The following is an 18,191-nucleotide window of genomic DNA, read 5'->3' as shown; positions in this document are numbered from 1 at the left end:
TTTGATTCACTAAAAATAACCTTAGCTCCGCAATACATCCCTTTCTAATTTCAAAGAATGCCATCTGGATTTAAAAGAAAACTTATTTCCCAAATAAAAATAATTTAGCAAAACACAATTGACCTACTTAAAACAATTCACATATTATAACCAACAAATTGTCAATTTGCTTTTTTATTTATTTTGTTAATTTGACACAATTCACATCTTCTCACCAATCCTTCAGAAGCTACTGTAACTCCTGAACTTATACAGTGGTGAAAATTGCATTTCCTAGCAAAATTTTATGTGTTTAATGACTTACTCATGTTCATTGATATAAAGTTCTGCAAGCTCGTGCCAGGCTTCTTGGTCTCCAACAAATCTGGTGAGAGTAAAGGGAAAAAAATAAATGTGCAGATATTCTATAAATGAACAGCATGGAAGTAAAAAGGAAATCAAATGCAAATTCCATTTTAATTAAAAAAGATTTATCAGAATAACAAAACACAATCCTCTTTTAAGACACTCACTGTTCCAGATACTCATTCAGTTCCCGAATGGCCTCCACATTTTTCCCCTGGGCTTTTCGAATGGCAATCTTACGCTTTCTTGCAGCCTGTGGATTGACATTAATAAAGGATTAGGCCTTCATGATTCCCTGGGTTTTTGTAAAGAAGGTAATTTGACTGTGCAAATTATTATCTCAATGCCAATGAAATTCCATTGTAGAACTACTGCTTAGTGGGAGTTTATAAACATACCCCATGACATCCCACTGGGGAGTTCAAACATTCCTCTAACAATCATGTGCTTTACTTTTGATGTATACAATATATGCATCATTTCATTCAAATAAATAACCATCCAGATTCTGATAATTACAAGCCAACAGGGAATCTTAATCTTTATCCAGCCTAAAGTCCTTTACTCTGTCTCATTCATAAGATCTGTATCTTAAGAGATAGAGGGATAGTGGAGATTAGAAAATAATCTTACTGTGGCCACTTGAATGTCATTATACAAATATGGCCTCTAATAACTTTTTTCACAATTTTAAGAGAAAAATCTAGCTAAATTCTTTCTAAAGAGTAAAATGGGTTCTGAAAGAAATATTTTTATAATATACAAAACATTTAAAACTTGCATCTTAAAGCTTTTCAAATATAAATAGAAAAATAAATGCCATATATTTATATATTAATCAAACACATAATGAACATCTGTTGTTTGCCAGGTACTGTGCTAGACAGTGAAAATAAGAATAAAAAAAGGAGTAGATAATTCCTTTCAGGAGTTAAGTCTGATAAGAGATACATCAAATAAAAAGACAATGATAGAGGTACCTAGGATGTTGTGACAACATAGAAGAGATCCTAACATAGCCTGAGGGGAAGAGGTAGAACGACAGCAAAGAGGGTTCCAGATGTGATACCTGAACTGAAACAGAAAATGCAAGCAGACAGAAAGAAAGCAGAAGAGAAAACTATATGGAGGGAGGACATTGAATATTAGGAAGAACTCAGGAGCAAAGGCAGCATTGTGCATACTCAAGACTTGATGTTTGGGGCCACAGTGAACAATCAGACTGGAGGGTGCTGTGTGAATTATTAAATTTACATCCCCTTCATCTCTGTTTAATTTAATGCAGAAGGCTAAAGAATAAAACACACTATAATTAGGGCTAAATTAGGCTTATTAATTATGAACATGACTGTCATTCTTTTAAATAACACACACTCCACAAGATATAGACAAGGAAAGTAAAATGAATGAAGCCTCCTTAGATCAAAAGAGCTATCCGTCCTGGGGTGGAAAGGTGGACTCTGAAAAACTAAAAGTCAAAAAAACATCAGATAAAATTAAGAGACTTCCAATAAATAAAACCAAGAGCCATATTTATAATAATAGTGACAATATTTTGGTAATGAAAAAAATGACACCTCTTTTAAAAACATATATCCTTGATTATATGGCTCATATTGAAGGCCTACCACAATGCCTGCCACACAGTAAGCAATACTTTTAAAAATAATTTTACTATTTACAACAATGAAAGGACCACAATAAATACAAGAAGTCAAAATTCATAAAGAATTCAGAAGGAAAGTAAAAGTAAAGCTCTAAAAAGTAACTTGCCCCAGTCCTTATAGGATCTTTATCGGTTAAAATTATTTTGTACCGATGCAGTGAAACCTGTTGAAAATACTGCATTCAAATTCCATAAATAAGAGACAAAAAGTCAAACTATAAACATAAATAGGAACCAGTACTTCTATAGTCATAGTAAGAGATGTGGTATGAACACTGTAATGGACACCATTATTCAAAAATGAGTTTCATTTTTTAAAAAATACATCTAATACTAACTTTTTCTCAGTGATGTGACAACAGAATCAAGTCTCTACTGTTGAACACACACCAAAGTTTTAGGACAGCAGCATTTTGTAGAATATTGTTTACAAAGCATAACTAGTGTTTCATAGATAATTAATATTTTTAAATGCCTTAAAAAAATAAAAAAGCCTTTCATAAATGGAAAACAGAGGTTTAAACAACCTAAATGCATCAAAAGAGGAAGGATGAGAAGTAGGATCTCAAATTTCTCATTACCATTCTAGATTCATTGATCAAAGTTCCTGAAAAAAACTGAGATATTACAAATTAACTTGTTACTATTATTTTGAATCATGGATATTGGTAGTAGGTGGAATACCACAATTTTAAAATAATGTAAAACAAAAAAAAATTGGTATTAACTTTTTAATAGACTATTTTAAAAACTAAGCATTTTCCACCTAATAAACACTTCAGTGAAGTACAAGCAAAGATTTTAAATATAAGGTTTTATTAATCAATTTGGGAAACATGCTCCCAAATCTCTACTATAAAAGCAATATGCTGCTAAACCACTCTAAACCTAAGATACAGTATCCTATCTCCTAGTATTCTAAGGTTAAAAGCAAACTTTTAAGTAGTGACTATTCAACCATGCAAAATCAGTCTTCTTAACGAAACTACACATGACAGTTTAAAGAAAAACCTATATGGCAATCAGTATCATACAGGCAACAATATATCATTAATTCACACACAATGGTCCTTCTACAGAAAAATAATATAACATTTTGGAAAACAAAAAACTTTACTTATCATGATCATTTGAAAAGACTACTAAGCAGGGATTTCATTTCTCGCCAAGACGGAGTAATAGGGATCAGTTTTATCCTCTTGCCTGAAAATACCAACTGTAACTATATATAAATATATATGTAACAACTATTTTAAAGGCAGAGGACAACAGGCAAAAAAAAAAAAAGGAGAGATGATTCCTGACGGGCAGAAACAGACACGGTGAGCCCTATTTTTATTGCCCTGGTTCACTGCTTTGAGAGTTTCAACAGTGCTGTGTGAAAAAAGAAAAAACAGGTTGAGCCCAGATGAATCCATGAGTTCAGAAAGCACTCAAGAATCCAAGAAGATCAACACGCTAGAGTTCATGCGGCAGAGTACAGGAAAAGAAAGAAAAATATATAAGACTCTAAAGAGATTTCCCTTGAATCTCAAGGGTTTCCCTTAAGTACTCATTCCTTATGTACTGATCGGTGCACGTGTACGAGAATACTGATCCCCTGGAGTAGTGATTAGTACTGATCAGTTCTGATCAGTGCACATGTACGTGGAAACGTCAAAGCCAAGAAAAGATCTAAGATAAACATTTAGGGGGAAAAGTGCCCCAGAGCTCACACAAGGCTGGGAACAGTGTATTTTTCTACCAGCCAGACTGGAAAATGCCATGATTCCTAGGACAGTGGATAGAGTACTAAGATGGACCTATTGGGGAATAATTAGTCCCAGGATAAACAATGTTCTGGGCCTGTCTCACAAAGACCCAAAAGGATAAAACTGTAATTTAATTATATACTACAAGAAAGAATATTTCTATATATTCATATATAGAAATACAAAAATCAGAAGGGGCAAAGAAAACTTTAGACAATGATGATTCTGTTCACTATCTCAATTGTGGTAATGGTTTCACAGGTGTATACAATCGTCAAAATTTATCAAATTATATGCCTTAAATATGTACAGTCTATTCTACATAAATTATATGTCAAAAGTTTAAATAATAGCATCAGACTAAACATTGAGTCTTAACTATTTATCAATTTCCATTTATATTTCTCTCACATTTTTTTCTCACATCTTACGAAATATGCCAATGTTTAAATTGACCTTTGTAAAGTCAGTTTATTTATTTATTTTTTTTTTGAACAGAGGAAAATTTATGCGTCGAACCTGGACTGGTCACTTATGATAATATACATGCTACAATTCCATTCTCTCCAATCATTCCACCTTCACCCTCTCCCACAGAGTCCCAAAGACTGTTCTAAATGCCTATGTCTCTTTTGCAGTCAGTTTAAGTCAAAAATGAAAACTGCTCCACATTTTACAAGCAATTATAATAATGGAGTCAGAATTTCTATTATAAAATATGAACTGCCAAAAAGTTATGATCATAAATTTGTTACATACCTCTGTAACATTATCTACTATAGTTAGCTATCAATTTTTTCCTAAAAGACATGTTATATCTTCAAAAAAAAAAAAAATAGGCCACACAGGGCAAGAACCTAGAAAAGGATTAAAGGACTAAAGTCTACCAGCTAAGTACAATGCAGAGCAACCCCTTCCCCAGATGTTGAGGCCCAGAAAGACCACTGGCCAACAGAGGGAAAGCAGAATTCCAGGTTCTTTTGCTTAAGGCTTATGCCACAACCCTGGAAAATATGGCCTTCTAAAAGCATCTTCACGCTTAGCACAGAGTCAATTACATCTAATTCCAAAATAAGGGTCATAGCATAAGCCTTAGAGTCTTTCTGGGTCTCAACATCCGGGATAGAGGGAGTTCTAGGCTGTACTTTACCAGTAAGCCACCTTAGATCCCCATAATCTCTAGCCTAAGACAGAACTGTCTCCAAATTACATAATTCATCTCTTTTCAGTTCAGTTCAATTCAGTTCAGTCGCTCAGTCATGTCCGGCCCTCCGCGACCCCATGAATCACAGCTTTAACCCCTTTCAAATCATCTCCCACATTACTGACAGTTATCTTTAAAACAAAAAATCTGGTGGTACTTTGCCAATCAAATTTGACTTCACTGTCCATTTTCTAAGAATTAAAATTCTGTTATACTCAATATCATGTAATAACCTATTAAAGGAATAATCTACAAAAAAACTCAACTTACTATTCTGATACCTGAAATAAAAAGAACTTTGCAAATGAACCACAATTAAAACAAGAAAAAAATCAAATAAATAAAAACTTTATTGATAATTCAGAAAAAAAAATTGTGAAGTGTAACATACCAGGTTATTCACAAATGTGGAACTTCTTGTACTGCCAATCACTCAGGACAATGAACCAACTAAAAGATATAAAATATTGCCCCTTAAAGCCCTAGTCTTCCTCAGTGGTGAATCAGTGGTGAAGAAGGGGTAGGTTAAACCCATGCAGAGCGCTAGAACCATGCTGTCTTCTGTAAGACTAGAAATGAAATTTCATGAAATAACTGCATTAAAGAAGGCAGTTCAAAAAGAGAAATACAAATGGCCTTTTAAGCATATTAAAAGATACTCATAATCTCTCAAAATGCAAATTATACATTTAACTAATTACATTGAAAGTGAAAGTGAAGTCGCTCAGTCGTGTCCAACTCTTTTCGACCCCATGGACTGTAGTCTGCCAGGCTCCTCAGTCCATGGAATTTTCCAGGCAACAGTACTGGAGTGGGTGGCCATTTCCTTCTCCAGGGGATCTTTCTGACCCAGGGATCGAACCTGGGTCTCCAGCACTGTAGGCAGACACTTTACCGTCTGAGCGACCAGGATTTGTGGAGGGAAATTAGGCAGTACCTGTTAACTTTTAAGATACATGGACTTCCTGACTCAGATTTCACTTCTAGGAATCTATTCTACAAATGACACGCACTGCTTCTGGGAGGAATATATCAGATACCAAAGGGACTTAATTACTTCAAGAGAGTTTTTCAACAAAACAAGGATTATACATCCATATGCTACAATGCTATGCATCGACTTAAAGGATGAGATAAAGGATGTGCTGACATAGATGACTTAGGTAGAGTTTGGGGCTTCCCAGGGAGCTCAATGATAAACAACCCACCTACCAATGCAGGAGATGCAAGAGACACAGTTCAGCAGGGGTGGAAGGGAGGGAAGGGAGAGATTAAAAAATAAAAAAGAAGAGACACAGGTTCAATCCCAGGTTGGGAAGATCCCCTGGAAAATCAAAGGGCAACCCACTCTAATATTCTTGCCTGAAAAATGCTATGGACAGAGGAGCTGGACACAACTGAACTGCATTTCTACCCATTCTCCCTATTAAAAGGGACACACACACATATACACACGTGCATACAGACCTATTTGTGTGTGCATGAGAAAAAATTTCTGGAAAAATTCTTAAGAAACATTTGCCTAAGTGAAGGAGGACTTGAGATCTGGGATGGGAGGACTTATTTTTCAATATATATGCTAGTACTGTTTGCAATTTTTAACATGCATACATACAACTTTTTTCAAAAGAGCATTTCAAAATTTTTAAAAAATAGATGAGATGACCCAATTTAGCAACCTCCCTAAATTTGAAACTTCCACTTCAATCACTTTTCTTTTCTCCCAAGGTAGGTCTTATACTTTAATAACGCTAAGGCTTACTCATTACATAATGGGATATGATGTCTTTCCCCAGCCCAGCATCTGTCTTAGTTAAGCCATACTCAACCATCAAGGCCTACAAGACTCCGAAGTACTGCAGCAAATCACCAAAGAATCAGGATTTAGTAAGTCTATTTCAAGGTCTATAATCTGTTAAGTATATCATGCTATCACTTTAAACCAAAGTCAAGGATAATGTCTAAATCATCCTTCTAGTCTCTATACCAAGCACATGGCAAGCACTCAACAAATATTTTTTGAAAGAATAATGAATGCATATGAGAGGAAAAGACAGCTTCTTAAAACTTTAATGAATAACCTCATTTTTATACTGGATATCCAGGAATACAGGAGCACAAGATCAATGAAAGAGTCATAGTCAGTATTAAACAATGCAAAGCCCTACAGTATAAAAGCCTGAATTATAACTATGGATATAACCATGAAACTTCTACACAGTAACATTACTCTTTCAGTTCAGTTCAGTCAGTCAGTCAGGTCTGACTCTTTGTAACCCCATGGACTGCAGCACGTCAGGCCTCCCTGTCCAAAGCCAACTCCCAGATTTTATTCAAACTCATGTCCACTGAGTCAGTGATGCCATCCAGACATCTCATCCTCTGTCGTCCCCTTCTCCTCCTGCCTTCAATCTTTCCCAGCATCAGGATCTTATCAAATGAGTCAGTTCTTTGCATCAGGGGACCAAAGTATTGGAGTTTCAGATTCACCATCAATTCTTCCAATGACTATTCAGGACTGATTTCCTTTAGGATGGACTGGTTGGATCTCCTTGCAGTCCAAGGGACTCCCAAGAGTCTTCTCCAACACCACAGTTCAAAAGTATCAATTCTTTGGTGCTCAGCTTTCCTATAGTCCAACTCTCACATCCATACATGACTACTGGAAAAACTATAGCTTTGACTAGACAGACCTTTGTCAGCAAAGTAATGTCTCAGCTTTTTAACATACTTTTTAGGTTGTTCATAACTTTTTTTCCAAGGAGCAAGCATCTTTTAATTTCATGGCTGCAGTCACAATCTGCAGTGATTTTGGAGCCCAAGAAAATAAAGTAACCAGTCCATTCTAAAGGAGATCAATCCTGGGTGTTCATTGGAAGGGCTAATGCTAAAGCTGAAACTGCAATACTTTGGCCACCTCATGCGACGAGTTGACTCACTGGAAAAGACTCTGATGCTGGGAAAGGTTGGGGGCGGGAGGAGAAGGGGACGACAGACAATGAGATGGCTGGATGGCATCACCGACTCTGTGGACATGAGTTTGAGTGAACTCTGGGAGTTGGTGATGGACAGGGAGGCCTGGCGTGCTGTGATTCATAGGGTCACGGAGAGTCGGACACGACTGAGCGACTGAACTGAACTGAACTGAACTGAGATGAGTGCAACTGTGTGGTAGTTTGAGCCTTCTTTGGCAGTGCCTTTCTTTGGGATTGGAATGAAAACTGACCTTTTCCAGTCCTGTGGGCCTTCCTGAGTTTTCCAAATTTGCTGACATATTGAGTGCAGCACTTTCACAACTTCATCTTTCAGGTTTTGAAATAACTCAACTGGAATTCCATCACTTTCACTAGCTTTGTTTGTAGTGATGCTACTAAGGCCCACTTGACTTCACATTACAGGATGTCTGACTCTAGGTGAGTGATCACACCAATGTGATTATCTGGGTCATTAAGATCTTTTTTGTATAGTTCTTCTGTGTATTCTTGCCACCTCTTCTTAATATCTTCTGCTTCTGTTAGGTCCATACCATTTCTGTCCTTTACTGTGCCCATCTTTCATGAAAAAGTTCCCTTGGTATCTCTAATTTTCTTGAAGAGATCTCTAGTCTTTCGCATTCTATTGTTTTCCTCTATTTCTTTGCATTGATCACTCAGGAAGGCTTTCTTATCTCTCCTTGTTATTCTTCGGAACTCTGCATTCAAATGGGTATATCTTTCCTTTTTTCCTTTGCCATTTGCTTCTCTTCTATTCACAGCTGTTTGTTAAGTCCTCCTCAGACAACCATTTTGTCTTTTTGCATTTCTTTTTTTGCGGATGGTCTTGACCCCTGCCTCCTGTACAATGTCATGAACCTCCGTCTATAGTTCTTCAGGCACTCTGTCTGTACTGTTTAATGTAAATAAAGTCTTCCCCTAGCAGACTTTATTAGTTCTAGGTCGTATATGGCTTTGTTTTTCTCCCTTAATGTCTACCACAGTGCTTTCTATGGATATGGTAACAGAAATACTGTCTTTATTTTTAGTAACACCAACACTGTGGTGGCTCCTGACAGATACTCAAATATTTCCAGAAGGACAGAAGGGACTGAGAGAAGATTAGATAAAAATAACATCTGATGAAAGAATAATATATCTAACAAAGCTGAATTCAGTCACTTTGTTCTAAAATGTTTACCTAACAACCAAATGATTTAGTTACTAACCCCTCAGATAATCTATGAGGGGAGCCAAGTCATAAAACATGTAAAGTACTACAAAGACAGGATAATATTTAGTTACATATTATCTTAGACCCTGTAGTGAAGTAATTTCTTTAAAATGCTGCTGCTAAGTCACTTCAGTCGTGTCCGACTCTGTGTGACCCCAGAGACGGCAGCCCACCAGGCTCCCCCGTCCCTGGGATTCTCCAGGCAAGAACACTGGAGTGGGTTGCCATTTCCTTCTCCATTTCCTTCTTTAAAATGGGCCCAACTTAAACTGACACAGAAATATTTGACTTCTAATTCTAAAATATATTACAAACTACTGATTTTTAAACTAGCATGAGAAAATTACACGAAACAAGTTTTCCAGAAAACTGGTATCATATTTTCAATATATGGTTACAAAAAAAAAAAGAATACCATTAAAACTGTGGTGAAATCTTACAGCTGAAATAAGTACATGAGAAAATCTTCAGGAAAAGAAAAATGGTGCTTTTTATAAGGGATTGTTTTATTAAAATCTACTAGGATAAATAAAATTAAAAGATTATTAAATTTTTCTCAATTTTAAACTTTTTAGATATTTGGAATATCTAAATTAACTGCTTTTAAATAATACATAGGCTTGCAGCCGTCAAAACTTTTCCCTGAATTTCTATATTCTGAGAATCCTTACCATTTAAATATCTACAAAACACCTAGGAAGTTTCCTAAGAAAATTTCCCTGGGGTGGGATTATATTAAAAGAAATAATCTAAGCCATTATACCATTACAGTAAACTAAAACGTTCTCAATATTAAAAAAAAATTTTTTTTTTCACTAGGATATTTTTCAGTTCAGTCAGTTCAGTCACTCAGTCATGTCCGACTCTTTGCGACCCCATGAATCACAGCACACCAGGCCTCCCTGTCCATCACCAACTCCCGGAGTTCACCCAAACTCATGTCCATCGAGTTGGTGATGCCATCCAGCCACCTCATTCGCTGTCGTCCCCTTCTCCTCCCGCCCCCAATCCCTCCCAGCATCAGCGTCTTTTCCAGTGAATCAACTCTTCGCATGAGGTGGCCAAAGTATTGGAGTTTCAGCTTTAGCATCAGTCCTTCCAATGAACACCCAGGACTGATCTCCTTTAGAATGGACTGGTTGGATCTCCTTGCAGTCCAAGGGACTCTCAAGAGCCTTCTCCAGCACCACAGTTCAAAAGCATCAATTCTTCGGTGATCAGCTTTCTTCACAGTCCAACTCTCACATCCATACATGACCACGGGAAAAACCATAGCCTTGACTAGACGGACCTTTGTTGGCAAAGTAATGTCTCTGCTCTTTAATATGCTATCTAGGTTGGTCATAACTTTCCTTCCAAGGAGTAAGCGTCTTTTAATTTCATGGCTGCAATCAGCATCCGCAGTGATTTTGGAGCCCCCAAAAATAAAGTCTGACGCTGTTTCCACTGTTTCCCCATCTATTTCCCATGAAGTGATGGGACCAGATGCCACGATCTTTGTTTTCTGAATGTTGAGCTTCAAGCCAACCTTTTCACTCTCCTCTTTCACTTTCATCAAGAGGCTTTTGAGTTCCTCTTCACTTTCTGCCATAAGGGTGGTGTCATCTGCATATCTGAGGTTATTGATATTTCTCCCGGCAATCTTGATTCCAGCTTGTGCTTCTTTCAGCCCAGCGTTCCTCATGGATATTTTTAGAACGGGTAATACTACCAAAAAGCCTTTCATTAATTAATTCCATACATTAATTACTGAGACGACATCTTTCAGTTTTCAATAAGACAACTAAAATATAACTACCCAAACAAGACAAGTTAGTATTTAATAAACTTGAAAATATTACAGAAACTATAAGTTCTGACAGGTGTTTGTTCTTATAAGCACATAAAATTTATTCTATCTAAATTTCAACTAGCTGCTTTCTAATAAGAGATCTTATAAGTCAAATTTAACTGAAGAGTTAAAATCTACTTTTTTTAAAGTGACCCATCACGAGATATTTCAAATTACAAAATATGTTTCCATGTGTATTTTTCCATTATTTCTAAAATAATTTCACTTCTTAACATAGAATTAACTGATCTTCAGGAAAACCAGCTAACTTACAGTGTTAGTTGGGTCTTCTTGTAAAATTCGATCATACAGCTGAATAGCATCATCATATCTATTTAAAAGGAAAAAGAAATATCAAGAATCATTACCTTAAAATTTAATGACAAATAGTAAATACAGAAAAAGATTAAACTGGAAAGACTTTATATGTATTCACAATTACTACTAAGCATCTTCTGACCTTCACATAACAGTAAGTTTGATACAATGTCATTTTCTAAACAAAAAAAAAAAGAATCATAAAATATTTATAGAAAAACTTACTTCAAAAACATACTGATTCGACTTGGTCTAAATACAAAGGTAAAAACTACAGCTCAAAGAGATACCTCTGTGGTCCTAGTTACACGTAGAATTACAGCAAATAAAGTACTTTTTTTTTAAGTTTAATTTTAACCAATATTTTCACAAGGAAATGATCTAAGTATTTTTTTCCTTAGTCACTGAGTCATGTCCAATTCTTTCGTGACTCCATGGACTGTAGACTGCCAGGCTTCTCTGTCCATGCCATGGGATTTCCCAGTCAAGAATATTGGAGTGGGTTGCCATTTCCTTCTGCAGGGAATCTTCCCAACCCAAAGATCAAATTCATGCTTCGCAGGGGGATTCTTTACTACTGAGCCACCTGAGAAGCCCCAATCTAAGTGTTAATTCTCCTTCAATAAATATTTATGAGAGTTTTTCTTAGTTGAGCTGGTAAAGTTCAATTCATTAAGCACCTACTAAGGAATTCCCTGGTGGCTTAATCGGTAAAGAATCTGCCTACTGTGCAGCAGACCTGGGTTTGATCCCTGGGTTGGGAAGATCCCCTGGAGAAGGAAATGGCAACCCACTCTGGTCTTGCCTGGTAAATCCCATGCACACTGACAGAGGAATCCGGTGGGCTACAGCCCATTGGGTAGCAGAGTTGGACACAACTTAGCGACTAAACCAAGTATGTACACATGGTATACTTTCAGTTCAGTTTAGTCATTCAGTTGTGTCCAACTCTTTGCGACCCCATGGACTGCAGCATGCCAGACTTCCCTGTCCATCACCAACTCCCAGCATTCACTCAAACTCATGTCCATCGAGTCACTGATGCCATTCAACCATCTCATCCTCTGTTGTCCCCTTCTCCTCCTGCCTTCAATCTTTCCCAGAATCAGGATCTTTTCCAATGAGTCAGTTCTTTGCATTAGGTGGCCAAAGTATTGGAGCTTCAGCTTCAGCATCAGTCTTTCCAATGAATATTTAGGACTGATTTCTTTTATAATTGACTGGTTTGATATCTGTGCATTCTAAGGGACTCAAGAGTCTTTTCCAACACCATAGTTCACAATCTCACATGGGACTCAAGAGTCTTTTCCAACACCATAGTTCACAATCTCACATGGGAAACAACAAATTTATCAAATGAAAAAATAATCAAATATGACAGGATAAAACTAAGAAGCCAAGATTAACATTGTATGATAGTGAATCAAAAGCAGTGATACATCAGAAATCACATAAAGCACTTTATGTAACAATACACTCCTATATACGGTAATCTTATTTGGAGTACAAGGATATAGCTAAGTGATTCTGAAATTCCTTCCTAACCATATCCATAACCCCCAACTCCCTTCCAATCAATTTCTTCACTTCCAGATAGAGATCTTTTGAGAAAGCAAAAATCCTGTTTAAAAACTTTTATAGCAGTGTTTATAAAACTAGGGACAGCAGATATACTCGTGATCTATTCTTAAGTTCTCTATGATAATTTTTAAGTTTTTCTCTTAATGATACTCAACATATAGAATATTCTATATCATCACATGACACATCCTTTAATCCAACATTGCCCCACAATTTTAATGACCAAGCCTGTATTTGTGATTACAGTCATGCCAATAGATAAGAATATTTTAACTAATGGTAGCAGACTACTGAGAAAATTAAAAGCAGACTTAATTTGTAAATGTGATTATACCATGCAAAGGCCAAACAGCATCACTACATCCTAAGTTAATCAGAGTCACCAATAGCTCAGAAAAAGAAAATCACTTTGGAAATCAAATATATGATAATATTTGATTATAGGTATGCTAGCCTCACAAGAATCTGCAACTACAGAAACAGAAAATAAAATCATTAAATAATAATAAAAAAAATAAAGTATATAAACAAGGGCAAAAATTAATGCTATAAAAAGCACTGGTTCTCACATGACAAAGTACCTGAGAATCACCTGGGGATCTTTTCCCAGCTATGTAACCTCTGGGAAATATACTGGAAATGACAGAGGAAAATAGGAAACCATTCATTTCATTAATACGATGATACTAATAATGTGAATTCTTAGGATTTTCTAGTCTTTTTGGTATTTTATTAGAAAACTTACACTGTCTTTACAGTTTGAAAACTATATACATAAGGCATTAATAGTTTTATATTTGAACATATTTCAGTTATAATTTTAAATAAATAATTTATGTAAAAACTGGGTGTGATGATTAATTTTCTGTGTCAATCATGGGGTGTCCAGATCAAATATTACTTCTGGGTATGTCTGAAGGTGTTTCCAGAGATTAGCATTTGAATCCATGTACTCAGTTAAACAGACTGCCTTCCCCAATGTGGTGGGCACCATCCAATCCCTTGAGGGCCTAAACAAAACAAGGGAAGAACAAGGAGGAATTCATCTCCTTTTACTGCCTCACACTGCTAGAGCTGGGACTTTTCATCTCATCTTCTCCTCCCTTCAGACTTCAAACTGAAATTTACACCATCAGCTCCCCTGGTTCTCAGGCCTTCAGACCTGGTCTCAGACTGAATTACAGTACCAGCTTTCCTGGGTCTCCAGGTCACACATAGCAGATCTTGGGACTTCTCAGCCTCCATATCTGCCTCATAGTAAATCTCCATTATGCACACCCATGCACACAGAGACACACAGACACACACACACACACACACCCCTCATTGGTTCTGTTTCTCTAGAGAATCCTGATTAACACACTAAAGGTCCATAAAAATTTACCTTGAGTCAACAACATTCTCAAATCTACCTGTCTACTGTCCTGCATTACACACACCCCTGATTGATTTCAGACTTATGTCAGTAGAGTGAAGACTAGGCAACTACATACTTTTTAAATGTCACAGATAATTCTAATTCACACAATCACATATGAAAATGGTTAAAGGTCCTATATAACAAAAACACATAAACATCCACTCTTTTCAGAAAAATAGTAAAATCTTACTAGGTAAAACAATATGAGTTTCAATTAATGTATAAAGGCTTAAAGAAACTAAAGTTTGCTAGAAACTTGAGTTAATACTTAAGAATAAATTATTGCTACCATATTAATTTTTTGTATGATTGGAAAGAAGGTAGAGAAATGATCACTATTAAAATGTGTAAAAAAAATAATCTGAAAATTCATTCATCTTAGACTCTGGGATGTGTTTTGTTATTCATATAATTCAAGAATGGTCTAGGAATTCATACTATTTGAAGTAAAAAAAAAAAAAGTGGTAATAGAATAGAATACTAATTCAGGAGCAATCCTTTGCAGAGTTCTTCCATTCTGCTCTCTGATTCAAAATTATTTTCTGCTAACCTGCAATACTATTTTATTTATCCATGCCCTTTGCTTACTAACAGAGAAGATCCAAAGATATTAAAATGCACATAGATAAAACAGATAAGCCAAAAGCCAAGGAATAAAAGGATTTAAAAAAAACTGTATCAACAAATCTTGCAAGAAAAGAAGTACAAGTGAAGTACAAGTAAACCCTGTCTCACCTAAAGCACCAAGTTAAAAAGGTAAGAAACAACAACCTGACTATAAAATGAATATAAAAACTTAAGAGACTCGGAATAGACAAAATAATCTTAAAAAAAAAAAAAAAGGAAAATTTGAAGGACACACTTCCCAATTTTAGAACTACTACAAAGCTACAATATCATTATTAGATTCAATACAGTGTGGTATATAATGAACATATATATTGATGGAACAGAACTCAAAGCCCAGAAATAAACCATCACATAATTAACATTCAACTGATTTAATTGCCCAAGACAATTCAATGGGGAATGTAGTTTTTTCTGGTGCTAGGACAACCAATATCTACAAAAGAAAGAATAAAGTTGGACATCTGCTTCATACCATAAAAAATTAACTCAAAATGTGTCAATGATCACAATGTAAAAACCCAAACTATAAAACACTTAGAGAAAATAGGTGTAATTTTCATGACCTTGAATTAGGCAATGGTTTCTAGAAATAACACCCAAACGATAAGCAACAAAAGAAAAAATGAACTTAATTTTTAAAAAATCAAAACTTTTGTAATCAAAGGACATCACTGAACAAGTGAAAGACAAGCCATGCAATGCAAGAAAATTTTTGCAAATCAAATATATGTGATAAAAGACCTGTAACTAGACTATATATAAAGAATTCTTACAACTAAATAATAAAAAGACATAAATTAATCCAATTTAAAAACAGAAAATGTGAACAGACATTTCTCCAAACAACATATATAAATGTCCAACAACTGCATGAAAAGATACTCAGATTTCTGGTTCCTGGTCTGGCACAAAAAGACTGGAAATCATTACTCCTATCCTCACAAGAAAAAGCTAAGCATACTGACCCAACTACTCTTAGATCCATCAGACAATTAAACTTACAGGGAAAGCCACTGCATCCAAAACTGCCAGACAGGTGAAGACAATCAGCACTTGTGCTATCAAAAGCTGTTACAACTAACAAATTCAGTGAAGTTGCAGGATACAAAATCAATATACAAAAATCTGTTGTGTCTCAATACACTAATAAGAATCTTATCAGAAAATTAAGAAAACAATTCTATTTATTACTGCATAAAAAAGAATAAAATACCTAGAAATAATTTAATCAGAGTTGAAAGCCTTATATATTGCAAATTTAAGATACTGATGAAAGAAACTGATACAAATAAATGAGATGATATCTCATGCTCAAGAACTGGAAGAATTAATACTGGTAAAACATCCAGAGTAGCCAAAGAAATCTATAGATTCTGAGCAATTCTTAAAATTCCAATGGCATTTCACAAAGAAATAGAACAAAACAATCCTAAAATTTGTATAGAATCACAAAAGATCTCAAATAGCCAAAGCAATCATGAGAAAGAAAAACAAAGATGAAGGGATCAAGCTCTCTGATTTCAGACTATATTACAAAACTATAATAATCAAAACAATACGGTACTGCCATAAAAACAGACATATAGATCAATGGGACAGAACAGAGAGCCCACACATATATGGTCAATCAGTTTACAACAAAGGAGCCAAGAATATACAATAGGAAAAAAACACTCTCTTCAATAAATGATGTTGGAAAACTAGACAGCTGAGTGAAACTGGACCTCTGTCTTTGTACCACACTGAAAAACTCAAACTGGATTAAAGAGCTGAACAGAAGATCCGAAACCATAAACCCCCAGAAGAAAACATAGGTGGTAAGCTCCCTGACATCAGTACTGATGATTTTTTTAATTTTACACAAAAAGCAAAGTCAACAAAAGCACAAATAAACAAGTGGGACTACATCAAACTAAAAAGCTTCCGCACAGCAAAGGAAAACATCGACATAATGAAAAGGCAACCTATGGAATGGGAGAAAACATTTGCAAATCATATCTATTAAGAGGTTAATAGCCAAAATATTATAAGAACTTACATAATTCAACAGCAAAAATAAAAAAGCAATCTATGTAAAAAAGAGAAGAGGAATTGAATATACATTTTCCTAAAGAAGACACACAAATACATGAAAAGGTGCTCAACATCAGTAATCAGGAAAATGAAAATTAAAACCACTATGTGATATCATCTCATACCTGTTAGAATGACTATTATCAAAAAGACAAAACATACCAAGTCTTGGCGAGGATGTGGAAAAAAGTGAACTGGACTGTAGACAGAATGTAAATTGACACGGTCACTATGGAAAACAGTATAAAGGTTCCTCAAAAAATTAAACACAGAACTACCATTTGATAAAGTCAATTCTAATTTAGGGTATTCACTCGAAATAAAATCACTAACTTGAAAAGATATCTGAAGCCCATGTTCACTGCAGCATTATTTACACTAGCCAAGGCATAGAAATAACAGAAGTGTTTATCAACAGATAAATAAAGAAGTCTGACCCTTGAACAATGCAGAAATCAGGAAAGCCTACATCACAGTTGAAATTCCATAAATAATAGTTAATAACTTAAATGAAGGTTTAAAAACCAAACCTACATCAAGTTGAAATTCCATATATATACATAACTTAGAATAGGCCCTTCATATACTTAGTCCTTCCTTATTCAAGATTCTACATACAGATTCAACAACTACAGACTGTGCAGCACTGTAATATATACTACCAAAAAAAATAAAGTTATGTATTAAGTGGACCCACATGATTCAAACCCATGCTGTTCAAAGATTAACTGTATACATTAATACAATGTAATATTAGCCATAAAAAGAAAAGAAATTCTGCCATTTATGACAACCTGGATGAACCTTCAGTTCAGTTCAGTTCAGTCACTCAGTCGTGTCCGACTCTTTGCGACCCCATGAATCACAGCACGCCAGGCCTCCCTGTCCATCACCAACTCCCGGAGTTCACTCAAACTCATGTCCATCAAGTCGGTGATGCCATCCAGCCATCTTATTCTCTGTCATCCCCTTCTCCTCCCAACCCCAATCCCTCCCAGTATCAGAGTCTTTTCCAGTGAGTCAACTCATCGCATGAGGTGGCCAAAGTATTGGAGTTTCAGCTTTAGCATCAGTCCTTCCAATGAACACCCAGGATTGATTTCCCCCAGAATGGACTGGTTGGATCTCCTTGCAGTCCAAGGGACTCTCAAGAGTCTTCTCCAGCA

The 18,191-nt window shown here is 35.7% G+C and overlaps 1 protein-coding gene across 3 annotated transcripts in view; it reads right to left on the bottom strand.

The window, feature by feature from the left end:
- Window positions 1–18,191, bottom strand: part of EMC2 (ER membrane protein complex subunit 2) — a 54,824-nt gene that overhangs the window by 25,487 nt on the left and 11,146 nt on the right. For all 3 annotated transcript variants that reach the window (XR_008686676.2, XM_055431773.2, XM_055431774.2), the window contains exons 5-7: window positions 11,277–11,334; window positions 513–598; window positions 305–364 (exon numbers count right to left, since the gene is read on the bottom strand). Coding sequence is in view for 2 of the 3 variants with exons in the window: in XM_055431773.2 (XP_055287748.2) it covers window positions 305–364; window positions 513–598; window positions 11,277–11,334 (204 nt within the window). In the remaining variant the exon portion in view is untranslated. The remainder of the gene's footprint in view (window positions 1–304; window positions 365–512; window positions 599–11,276; window positions 11,335–18,191) is intronic.

Source organism: Moschus berezovskii, chromosome 16, assembly GCF_049115385.1.
Source record: "Moschus berezovskii isolate FMDL1 chromosome 16, NW_MosBer_1.0, whole genome shotgun sequence".
Classification (NCBI taxonomy): Eukaryota; Metazoa; Chordata; class Mammalia; order Artiodactyla; family Moschidae; genus Moschus; species Moschus berezovskii.
Note: the sequence above shows the minus strand (reverse complement) of the source record. Positions and strands in the feature narration are given on the sequence as shown.